A 13,333-nucleotide genomic window follows, 5' to 3' on the forward strand; every position below is an offset into this window, starting at 1 on the left:
CCTAACATCTTTATCACCAGGTCTTTTGCCAATTAAAAAATAAAACAAAACAAAAAAAACTGAAATTTTGGCTCTCGACACCTCATCCTCGTTCTTTGGTTCATCGGTGTGAAAATGAAGCAGAGTTTTAATCACGGGGCACACACTGTGGCTACCACAGAAGCACATTATAAAGTAAATTACACGAGAATTTCCTTTGCTATGCGTTAATGAAGCAAAATTAGAGAAGAGTGCATCCAACCAGTTAATTAACATTTTGAATTGTTTATTTCTGCCTTTCAGTGCAGAATAGCTTTACAATGCCTTCTGACTTCCACAGGTTAATTGTTTGGCATGTTATAAAGGTCATTTTTTTCACCTTTTCAAAATTCAATCTTGTAAATGTCCCTCTGGCCACTATGGCGAAGCAATGCCACGCCGTTACTTCTCTCTCTTTAACATATGGTCCAATCTTGTTGCAGTAAACCAAACTTCCCTCCCACGTTTTGTGTAATATTACCATCGCAAGAGTACATGATATTCAACATGCACTTCACAGTGAGATAAGCTGCAGAAGCATGCTATTTATTGTCAACAGTTTATTAAATGTATTGACAAAGGTTTCAGCTGAAGCCTTGGTATATCCTGAATGCTGTAGACTCGTTTTCAGACAGCAACATGCTAGTCAGGGGCATAAATCTCTAACAGATGTGCCGAACCCACAAACATTCCTGGGCAACCTCCAGAGCTCTTCTCCTGTCCTCTTTTTTAAAAAATTTTTTTTAATGCAATGCATGAATAGTAATATTTAATCGGTATGCAGCAGCTTGGTGTAATTAATCATCTTTTCTGCTTGGGAGGAGAGAGAAGCACAAGAGGCAAGCAGGCGAGCCTGTTGACATACTGTGGCCAGGTAAAAGGAATCTGGTGATAGAGCTATTGTGCTCCTGCTGGCTGTGAAGACTGCAAAGCGCTGCTGAGATGGTGTTAAGCCCCCTTGGCCTTTGCAATGCCTGACTAAACATGGCATGCCATCTACCACATGGTGTAGTGTTATTTTCATACTTTCAGCAGGTGTGAAAATCACTGGGAAAGGGAAGTGTAGCATACTGAGAAAAGTGATTCTATGGCAATAATTTCAAATCTAGTCATATATATATATATATATATATATATATATATATACACACACACATATACATATATACACATATACATATATAGGACTAGATTTGAAATTATTGCCATAGGAGACATATATATATTACATAGAATAAATCATTTTTATTTTTAGATTATTTTATCTAAACACACACACACACACACACACACACACAAATTTGCAGACCAAATTAATGAAACAATTTACATTTGAATACAATAGATGTTTTATAAATACCTAATGAGAGAAAACAGCAAACCCATGTGTACTAATTATTTCACTGCTGGGAAAAATATTATTGTTGATTAACGATCCCCATTAGAAATCAACCATAAAATACTTTTTAGCCCATTTTGGTGTCACGTCTCATTAGGAGTTGACATCAGTGCCATGCAGGTGCCTATCTGTAGAGGCACAAAAAGACCTGAAATATGGGATGACCTCACATGAGTAAATAACCAACAAAGTAATCTAAATTTAATTTGTTGTTAAAAACAATGCTTTCTGCCTGTGTAATTGGGACTGTTTTGGAAAAACAACACACATTGATTTCATAAAGGAGAAAACCTCATTTGCCATCTCTACAGGATATACATGTTTTTTTAAAAAAAAGAAAAAACAGCATTTTTCGCATTTATTTAATATAAATATGCTTTTCTTTTTTTTTTGCCTGTCCCATTTTGCTCTTTTGCCATCAGAATTATTGTCTAAAGGCGAAGAAAGATGCCCAACGGATATGCATTTATGTTCTGATGTCTTTATCATTTTATACCCATTACAAAGGGCAAACTACACCCAGTGTCAATTATACATCCTTAACTTCCTTAACTAGCACACAGACACACACACTCACAGACAGATAGCCACCCCTCACAGACACTAAACTATAGCCAATCAGTCTATGGAGCAAAGCAGCTTCAGGAGCACCTTACCACTGTTATTTCTTCCATAAACCATCATGGTCCCGTTCCGCAGTCCTGCAAACAGGAAGCGGGAGGAGTGCTTCAGGCAGAGCACAGGGCACCCCTCTGGGTTATGGAGGGTCAGTAAGCATTGTGCTGCAGTGTCCACACTGCCATAGACCAGCACTCTGTAAGAACAACAGCGGCACAAGCCAACGTGATAAATGAGCATCATTTGAAATGACAGAGTGGCTCATTTTCATGCAGTTTGATTTAAGAGTGCACGGAGCATTGAGTATGTGGGACTACTCCGTCTTTCTTGTGTTTGAAATGCCATCTGAACTTTGCTGCATCTTATTGTCTTCTTCAGGATGACAAATGCACATCACATTTGTTTCTTTCTGACTGAGAAAAAAAATGTTAAGTCACATTGGAGCTGACAAGCTGTGCTAAAATGCTGAAATTGTGTTTTTTTTTTTTTATTTATTAGTTGTTATTATATCTTTTTTCCCCTTGCCCCAGAATAGACACTTACACTGAAAAGGAATATGTCAGCATAAACAAACTGCTGACATATCAGTTCCTATGCAAATGACTAACACTAACGTTAATAAAAATAACTAAATTTATAAACATAGGAGTTCTCTCTGTCTAAAACAACAACAACAATTTATGCACTGTAACTGTGACAGGGGACTGAGATTAAACCTATCCCCTATCTCACACAGTGAGGATCAGAAGGTTTATTATTTGAAAATGAAACAGTGATCTTAGCTAAAGTAGCGGTATTGATGCTGTGTTGAGGTTTCATCTCTGATATCTTGCTTTGATGAAATACTGACAAGCAAATCTATACTGCTAGAAATCCCAGGGGACCATCACAGAGAATAATACAGCAGATTATTTTAAAACAGAAGATGTCAGGTATACCCAAAGCCATTTCCTCCCTTATCTTTGAATTTGTGCTTTTTCTGTTACACTAAGCATAGCTTTAAAAATTGGCCTTTTCTGACATTAAACCTCTCTTATATTTTGTGTCGCTCACCGGCCATCGTCTAATCCAACACAAATATTGGAGCCGATTGCCGAGGGTGTCTTATGAACTCCTGACTCCACTTCGTCAGTCGGGGAAGGTAGCGGGACATATTCTAGACATCGGACTGGAGAATCTACTTGTAGGCTTTTTACAGCCCGTGGGATGGGTCTGTTGAGGGAAAATATCTCTATCTGTCCTTGGGAACCTTCTGCTCCACCAGCCACCTGTAGAAAGGAAAAAACCTTGAGTGAAAAAGGTTGAGACCTCATGTTAAGCGGTACCAGTGGACTGAATCATAATGCCACGGATAATAAGCTATTTTGCTGAAAAAAGGACACCAGTAGCAGGGAGCACAACCGGAGCAGTTCTCTTAGATCACAATTGCAGTGTATGTTCACTGAAGGCAAGAGGATAGTATCATGATTAAACATTATCTACCTGACAACAATGTAGACCTAAAAAAAAATCCAACCAATTATCCTGTTAAAGCGTTCTGTTTGTAGCCCAAACTCACTCCCTTTTATATTCTTTAGGCTATTAAATACCATTATATAATGGATTCACAATGTCATCGCCAGAACATCAAACAAATCTTAAAACTTGTGCGATCTTTTCATCAGTGAAGAACAGAGGGTTCTGAAAGGCTTTGAGTTGTTTAATCATGATGGTTTTTGTTACTTTACAAGATCAAGTGACTGATTGCAGGAGTCAGTTCATTACAAAGAGAAAAGAAAAATCATTTTCAATTAAATGTACTGACATCTGATATTAACAAGTCCAAGGTCACACTAAACATCTGAGACGCTGCTCTCAGTTCTAATATTCAGATATCAGAATCAGAATCAGAATACTTTATTGATCCCTGGGGGAAATTATTTTTTGTTACAGTGCTCCATTTTAAACCAACATTAAGACAAGACAGACAATACGCTAACTAAGAATAGTACAATATATACATATATATACATACATACATACATAAGTCACTCATAAATAAATATTTGGAAAAGAAACATGTGTAGTTGTAGCAGTAAACAGTGTGTTAAGTGGATGCGTTGTACAGGGAGATGGCCACAGGCAGGAATGATTTCCTGTGTCGTTCAGTGGTGCTTTTCGGTAATCTCAGTCTCTCACTGAACGAGCTCCTGTGACTGACCAACATGTCATGGAGTGGGTGGGAGGTGTTATCCAACATTGTCTTTATCTTGGACAGCATCCGCCTCTCCGACACCACCTTGAGGGAGTCCAGCTCCATCCCCACAACATTGCTGGCCTTATGGATTAGTTTATAAGTCTGTTGGCATCTGCGACCCTCAGCCTGCTCCCCCAGCATGCAACAGCATAGAGGATCGCACTGGCCACAACAGACTCATAGAAAATCCTCAGCATTTTCTGGCAGATGTTGAAGGACCTCAGTCGCCTCAAAAAATAGAGACGACTCTGGCCCTTCCTGTAAAGTGCTGTGGTGTTTTTAGCCCAGTCCAGTTTATTGTCAATGTGTACTCCAAGGTATTTATAGTCCTCCACAATGTCAACACTGACCCCACTGATATATACAAGGTTACAAACTGAGCTATTGACAGCTCAGTTTCGTGGAGGCCCGATGTGGAGAAAGTTTTCACCAATCAATGACTGTAGATGTCGCCCACTTTGCTTGATGCTCCATAAATTTGTCATGGGTGGAGAAGCATCACCACCCATGACAAATTCCTCAAGGCGATTGACACCCTGAGCTGTAGCTAAAAGTCTGCCTCAACAGAAGCTTGATATCCTGTGTACCACATTTTTACTGCGCATTTATTGGTCTGTGAGTAAGCCTGTCAAAACCAATTCTGAGAAAACTAAAAGGGCAGGAACCCTCCAACCTATCGCTGATGCAATTCCAATTAAGATGACATCGCTTTCATTCCTAAACAATTAAAGTGTCACTTTGAGTTTTCAATATGATTTCATTACTCCTGTGAGAAGCCAAGGTAGATGTACATACAAAACACAATGCTGTTCTTGGAAAAGAACACACACAGCAGCTTGCTGCGAGACAGCGAGGATTTATTCCCTGTATGAATCACATCGTGCGAATGTGACAGGAGCTAAATATAGTCTTTAGCTCTTCTCCTCCACCCTCACCCTTATTTGCATGCAATCATTTGTTTGATTTGTATCAGTGTGCAGAATCTGGACAGGAGCAATCCTTCGAGCTCTTGAGAAGGAGCCAGAACAAATAATGCTCTGTTGCACAGGGTGAAGCGACGATAGGGAGAACTTATCTTGCAGGAAGGAGCCCAAAAATGACTTCAAAGGACTGTGGAAACAGAGCCAGAGGCCTAGACCCCTTCATCCTGCCTCTTACACAATTTAACATTCACACGTCCACTTGTACCTCCCAAAACCCAAACAGCCTTAGTTTAACCTATCCAGGGAATCTGTGGTGTCCACACAAAGACTTATTTAAAGGGACAGATACATTTGGAGTTATGCCCTGGAAAGAATCTTTGCCTTGGAGAAAGAAAAACAAACTTTCTCTGCCAGCATTAATGAGATTATTCTGCAAACCGTGAGGAGGTGTGGGAGAGTGGTTATGATGGCACCCTCTCCTAAATTCTTTTCACCACACAGAATGCAAACAATGGGTCATTAATTTCCTCTGAAGCTGTTATATTTTTAAGTTTCTCATGAGCTATGAAAGGTAGCTTGTTGAATAGGTGCGTAAAGAAAACGCACAAAACCAGAATTCATTAGGCCTTTATCTAAAATGAGAAGTAGGAAGTTGGGGAAAGTGGGACAAGGAAGGTGAAGGCAAACAGGGAAACACTGGGGTATCAGTATGATTAGACACAATGTCATTACTCTGATCAAAGCACGCGGAAATCCCCATAGCCCATCTCACTTTAACATGATTAGTGTCATCCCTTATTTGACAAGCCTGCCAGGGAGGTAGAACCAACTGGAGGCGGAACACTCAGCCACTAATTATTCGTCCTGGTTCCTCAGGCCTTCACTATCTTTTTCTTTATTGGAAACCATCTTTTTGTTACACTTGGTACCGTACTGTATGGAACAATCACCGTGATAGAAAAAAGAGGATCAGTGTATTTACTACTCAGGAGCTGCTTGTTCTGTCTGCAAGGTTGGTTTGCGTACTGTGCACCACTGCGTAAGCAGAATGCAAAGGAAATTCACTCCTGAGACTTTAATTCATAACAAAGAAAAATTACCTCCTGAATGGATTTTTGTTATAGAAAACATTCAACACAAAGGACTCTTAGTCCTTTAGTTTCCACAGGGAGATATTTTGAACTTATGGAAGAGCAATAAGAGTAAAAACAATTTAGAGTAGTTTTGTTTCCAAACAAAATTATAAATACGTCAAGAGATACATTTCCGTTTTTTACCGAGCAATGTTCCATCTGAGTAAACCCCAGCATTTTCTCTTTTGAAGCACACTTATATGATGCTCAAGAGAACTGAATGGGAAACTTGCACAATTTTAACTTTCATTGTTGGTGTGATTTGGAGTTTCATTTGCAGTGGCCATTGTACATCATTTATTTATTTTCTTTCAGCAAATTGCATCAGTACATTAGTCATGATTTTCAACTTGGACATTTCACTCATTAAGATCTGATATGTCATTCAAGTGTCCTGGTTTAAAATAGGCAGCATTAACACAGCACGCCCCAGATAGTTGATTCTGTTCAACAGGACGTAGAGTTTTCAGTGGGAGAAACGTTTCGTCACTCATCCAAGTGACTTCTGCAGTCACCTGGATGAGTGAGCATGCATCAAGACATTACCATGGCCTGCTTTTCAACTGTGGGAGAACCCAGAAGAAGAACCCAAAACAAGCACAAGAGAATAAGAACAAACCACATAGAAAACTTTTACTGTAAGGCAAAAGAAACTTACATTTTTAGCTTGAGCGTCACCAAAATTGGAATTTAGTCCCTAAATATTTGACTTAGAAATGAAACCTCTGAGGCGATGACCTGAAAATGTTTCTAAATAACCGAGAATACGAAACGGCCCGCAAACCTTTGATGGTCTCATGCAAAATGCAGTTAGTTAACTGAAAAAGATTTCAATTCAGACACGGTAAAACTGGAACTTTGAAAGAAAACATTTAGACAATGTGGGTCAGCAGTTAGAGACCTGGGGAAGTTCCTGAAGTTTTAGAAGAGCTGCAAATTTAACAAACTACGCCTACAGACGTCTAAGAAGGTCTGCAGATGTCCTTCTCACTCTGATTTGACAGAACAGATGGTTTCTATTTAATCAATACAACTGTTTCTTCTAGTCTAAAGCATTTCCATCTACATGTACAAAACCGCGTCTCACTGCATCATTACAAGCATCAAACCAATCTTCTCTGAATGCCTAATTCAAATTCATGATTTAAAAAAAGTACTCACAAAAACTGTGTGAACCAACTTCAGCTTTTTTAATACATTAATCCCCCTTAAAATGTTTATTTTACCTTATTTTAGGCCACTCTGCTCTAAAAAAAAGTAGAAAGTTAGATCAGCCTGTTCTCCTTTAATCACTGATATCAAAAGACCCTAAATGGTAATGGCACCATATCTCCTCCTCATCTGAGTGAGCATCCAGTCTTCTTTAGAATACCAACACAAAAGCAATTAAGCCTGAGACACTGAGCCATAGTCTGTCTCTTGGAGGGCCTGTACTTGATTTAACCACCCTTCTCCAAAAAGAAGGGGAAGAAAAAATTAAAACTGGAAGATTAATAGCAATAATAGATTGTCTGCATCATTTTAAATTCTCCCCGTCTTTGTAGATTCAGCTAAATTTCCACAAGTCCCGAGACACGATGCGATAGTCAGGCTCTGCAATTTTCCTCGCTCGCCATGAAACATTCTGCAGCAGTTACTCCACGGTAGCCTTTTTACAGAATGAATTCACAGTTTTCAGGCGATATTTTGCAAAATGAAAAATGTTGCATATCCTGTTCTTAGCCTTGAGATAGATTTTTTTTATTCGCTCTTTAATGAATGAGAGGAAAATTTAGGAAGGACATTTAAATTGTCATGGTAATTGTGTGAAAAGCTTAAATAATCAGTACCAATAAAACAGGCATTCTTCTCCCTTGAGTTTAGTCAATGGACATTAAACAGCGTCTGTGTGCTTATATACACTCCTGTACAGACAGGTGACAAATTAAAGGAAAGCCAATATTCAAGCGTCAAGGTCACTGTGTGCTGCCAGAACTTTACTTGTCCCACCTTTCCTGTAAAATCTACTCGCTGTTTTGATGATGATAGCAGTTGAGAGCACTATCTCCAATAGATGGCCAGTTTGGTGGAGATGTGGTTTTTAAGGTTATAGCCTAAAGCACTCCAGATGAGATCGCCCCTCTCAGGAACTAAATGTTTCATCACCACCATCAGATCTCTTCATTTTCAGAGTGAAGAGTTTGTTTTTTTACTTTAAATGCCTGTAATGTAATGTCTGCATGCGTGTATAAGGAAGATGTTACTTACCCAGAGGTATCCTTGAGGTAAGGATGTACTTGCTGCAGAGAAGCCCAACAGTGCACAATGAACAGGATTGTGGAGAGCAGCTTCAAGCTTTAAGAGACAAAAATGAATATTGCTTATATAATGTATTTATCACGGCTCCATACCTTAACATTTTTTTTTCCTTTTACACTGACAGAACCTTGTTATATACTTTCCCACAAACATTACATATTACATTCATATTACATCATCACCCAATGCAAGTTTTACACCACAGCTGCCTTAAATCATTTTTTATGTTTCTGGTTAATCCACCAGTATGTGCTAGCTTTTTAATCAAAATTATATTTTTAATGCTAAAACATAATTATTGTTATCCATGAATTTTAAAATTCATTAAAAAAAAAAAATCAGTAAAGCAAATCATTACTGTTTGATTAAAATGCCAAATTACAGTTATTTACTAGCTTTCCCCTAAAAAAATAAAAAATAAAAATTGTTTTTGTGGTTGAATATCATGCTTGATTAATTTCTGGCTTTCTGGCATCAAAAGTGGTTTTGGAATGGTTAAAGCAGACTAATATTATGCTTCTTGAAAGTTTTGCCCAAAGCCCAGACCTCAACCTTATTAAAAAAAAAAAAGTAGCTTAAAAGCTGGGGCTGTCCCAACGAAGCAAATAAATAAATTCTACCAACACCGCCAAAAAGAGTCGTCAAATGTCTAGCCAGGATTATGGAAGAAGCTTGTTGATGGCTACCAAAAATTATTTGGACGAGCTGGTTTTATGAGACATTTAACCAAATATTGGTAGGGGTATATGTATACTTTTGACACCGTGCGTATTAGAGAAAAGCCAAGACAATTTCAAACTTGTTCATCCAATTCTTGCTTTTTTTATTTGCTAAACGTTTTTGCTGTACAACTATATAACCTTTAAAAAAGAGCATTTGAAAGACATCCTGAAAAGGCCAAAATTACCATGATATCCATGCCCATGATGAGTATATGTAAACTTTTGACCACAACTGTATATATTCTTTTTACTCGTTTGCTGTTGAAATACTCTTGAGTTTAATTCTAAGAACACTGACACAGAAAAACACAGCTTTTTCCATCCAATGTCCTATTATTATATAACCAGCAGGTGTTAAATGTTACTTTGCATTCTGCTACCATTGGCAAGATCAAAAGAACAACACCAAAACAATGTTTGATGTTCCAGCTATTGTTGGAGGCAACCATTGGGGTTCTAGTTTAGTTTGAGCTTTCTTTATAAAAAATGATTGGATTTGTTACTTTTCAGTTTAGTTTTTTTCCTTTAGTGCCCTCAGCTCCCTTCTTATCAACTTATTCGCTCTATGAATTCTTTTGCTCAGTGCACTTTATACATTTTGTTTGGCAAACTTTGAAACACAAAAATAACAATTTAAACATAGAGAGCAAAGGCAGAAAAGTGAATCTCCTTATTATTTCCACGTGCAATAATTTTGCAAAGATTATTCCCTTAAAAAGTACCTGGGATTTAGTATAGCTGCTAACTTTACAATATTAACTTGTCAAACTTGAATGCACATTGATGTGAAAGACAAAGTACCTGTCAAAGTATTTATTATCAATACAAAAGAGCTAATAAGTTTTAAAAAAAGTAAAATAAATCAAAAGTTATTTGACAGGTTGTAAATGAGACATTGACATTTGCAGTGTGGAGTCTATACCCGATCAAACCCCCAGCTTCTCTAACCTGCAGTCTGTCATATAGGAAATGATTACCATTTTACTGTATGACCGCTAAGGGTGGACTGTGTGACAGAGAGAACAGCTAATTGTGTGTTGTCGGGATGATGGGAGGTGACAGTGGGTAAGGTGCTGCTTTTGAGAATGGTGGGAAGGGTGAGTGAAAGTGAACAGAGTGTCAACAATAAGAGCTGCGCGTCTTTAACTGTCGTCCTCTATGGCAGCAAGCATCAATCACAGGTAATTTATAGCCACCCTTGTCCAAGACCCTCCCTCTTTTCTCTCTTGTTGGGTGTGTTTGTAAACACTAAACAAAAAAATGGTAGTGGATAGCTCACGGCTCCCCTCATCTGCACTGCGAGGCTATTTCTCCACTCCCTCTGTGTCTCTCTCCATTTATTCAAATTCACCCCACAGATGCATGGCTGGTCCTCTCTATCAATCTTTCAGTCCCAATTTCCCATTTCTCTTGCATCGTTCATGCTCTTTTTATCCCTGCTTTTTTCTTCTTTATCCCTGCCTCCCCACCCCTTTTCCCCTTCTGCAAGCCCTCCGTCAAGAGCTGTGAAATGTTTTTTGATAGGTAATTAAGTGGCAGCCATAATAGGTATCCATATGGAAGCCCTGTGGTTAAGAGAAAGAGAGTGACGGTGGACCAGAGGGACAGGAACACTATAGCTTACGGTGCTGGCAGCACAATGGTGGTTGGAGTTTATCAGTCACCTGAGACCGGTAAGCATTGCAGGCCAATCTTCCCAGACCTAGATTACTTTCTGAGTTAGCAAAGTCAGTCTGGCAGCACAAATGGGAGCAGTATTCAAAAACAGGAATGTGCATTCGGATCATTCGGATAAAGAACTCATTTGTAAATGAAGAGGCTCCTTCCTTAATGAGTTATCCACCATTCGAAAAATTTGACGCCTACTCCTGTAAAAATGATTGCGGGTATAAAGAGGAAATCTCATTTTAGAATATTGTATAAGTAATTAGCTATTTGCTAATGACCCCTTATTATGCTTAAAATCTTAAACAGCACTTCTTTCCTCATAGGGCAATTATTTAATTCCACACAATCATGTGATAATTAGTGCGAGTCATATTTTCTATATTATCAATTTGAAATGAAGCTCTTCAACAGCTACATGAACAATTTGAGTGGAAATAGCTCACAAGGCCTGATATACACAAGGATACCAAGCCAAGGATAGATCTGGCTCCCATTAAAGTGCAGACAGTGACTATGATCGATACAGTAAACCACTGGTCCACTTATTGAAGTTCTTTAAGCAGCCAGTGGAAAGAGCACGGGTGAGCATAACAACAGAGCCTGTAAGACCACTTCTACCTGTGAATGTGCAAATTATATTGACAGGCACCTAGGAAATGTGAGCCTTCAGCAATGGCCATATCACTGGCAATCCCAATGCTAATACCGTATCAGTGAGGCCCCATTTAAAAATCAATAAGATCCAAGCCTTCTCAAAGTCTATTGTCAGTCTCGTTTATCGCACATTCTGCGTGTGTGTGCCTGCAGAGCTGTAGGTGTGAAGTTGAAAAGCTAACGCTATTCCCCTGCGCGGGAGGCAGGATGAGAGAGGAAGGTGAGCCTGTAAGCCAGCTGAGGGAGGGTTGATGGAAGACTTCAGGGAACACGGGGGAAGAAAAGGGAGGAAATGGGCAGGTGAGCTAATTAAAGCAAGATTTGTTGATGTGATGAGAGCGCGGCCTCCCAGCTGCTGGTTACCAATGAACAGAATAGGATAGAATAGCCCTTTATTGTCACCGTACATGTACAATGAAATTGTGGGTGCTCTGAGCCAGCTGTGCCAAAATAAAATATAAAAAGTAGACAGCGGGAATAAACAGCAAACAGGAGAAATATATACAATCAAGAGGGACATATACAAAAATAAAAGAAAGGCACATGTTAGAGAACAAGTTGCAAAGTCCCCCACCCATTACCCCAAGACGGCGCCAGCCCAGATGCTGGCTCCAGGTGGCAATGGTAAGCACGGGAGCTTTGTTGTTCTTCTGAAAATAAATGTGAAACGTGTGTAATTAAATTACAATCCTACAGGGAAGAATGGATGGGACCATTTATTGTTATTGTCTTTTATTTACTGTGAAGATTTTGCCTAGTTGGTGTACACGCTGGTACAGCTCTTGGATCTGTGCAACAACAACTGCAAATGCATGCAGTGGTAGAGATTGGTAGTGGTCTAATATGACAGGGAGGCACTTTAATGATTCATGCTTCTGGCTGTCAGACTGTCAGAACAGTGTTCCCTTGCAAAAGATGACTTCTCCAAATCCAATTAATGTTGTTATACTTCCCAAGGCTACTCAGGTGCACTGTTTTTCCTTACAGCAATGTTCCTCTGTAAGCACAGTGAAACCTGCTTTCAGATATGCGGGAGATTTACTACACGTGGGATTTTTGACAATTGCTTCCCGAAAAAAGTCCATGCATCATATTCACTAGGGTCCTATAATGTTATCAACAAGAAGATGAGACACGCTGCAGCCAGCGTTGCATTGTTTGGTCTCCGCTACACTTATATATGCTTTATTGGAAAGAGAGCTTTATAGTCAATTATGATATATTGCCTTACTAGAAACTCCTGACCACACATTTCTGGACCTTTTTTACGAGACAAAAAAAGTATTTGGAAACGCTATACACTGCACCATGGCCTTCTGAAAATCAAATAACAAATATTATCTCTTTAAATGGCATGCACAGAGAGGGCTGGGTGCTGTATATTACACCCAGAGAAAGCAAATATGGCTGTACTATTTTTTTCGGATTCCATAGTCACAGTGACTTCCCCCAATTCCACATACCAACAATCTTTTACACGCACTAACAAGCACTAATAGAAAACTTCCACTGTTTATTAACTGGTAATTGACTGACTGGTGTTTGCGCTCCCTCCCCACTGCAACCCCACTGCCTAAGGCTACAGGCAGGATGGCCGCAGAGTGAATCGCCAGTCAGCCTGAAATTGCTTACATCCAAAGCCTTGCTACAGGTAATGCACACTA

At 39.1% G+C, this 13,333-nt stretch overlaps 1 protein-coding gene across 5 annotated transcripts in view; it reads right to left on the reverse strand.

Moving 5' to 3' along the window:
• Nucleotides 1-13,333, reverse strand: part of arhgef10la (Rho guanine nucleotide exchange factor (GEF) 10-like a) — a 117,821-nt gene that overhangs the window by 14,776 nt on the left and 89,712 nt on the right. For all 5 annotated transcript variants that reach the window (XM_082532947.1, XM_082532948.1, XM_082532946.1 and 2 more), the window contains 3 exons: nt 8,575-8,661; nt 3,089-3,303; nt 2,074-2,231 (listed from right to left, as the gene is read on the reverse strand). In XM_082532947.1, coding sequence (XP_082389073.1) covers nt 2,074-2,231; nt 3,089-3,303; nt 8,575-8,661 — 460 coding nt within the window. The remainder of the gene's footprint in view (nt 1-2,073; nt 2,232-3,088; nt 3,304-8,574; nt 8,662-13,333) is intronic.

Source organism: Aulonocara stuartgranti (assembly GCF_965226115.1).
Source record: "Aulonocara stuartgranti genome assembly, chromosome: 5".
NCBI lineage: Eukaryota > Metazoa > Chordata > Actinopteri > Cichliformes > Cichlidae > Aulonocara > Aulonocara stuartgranti.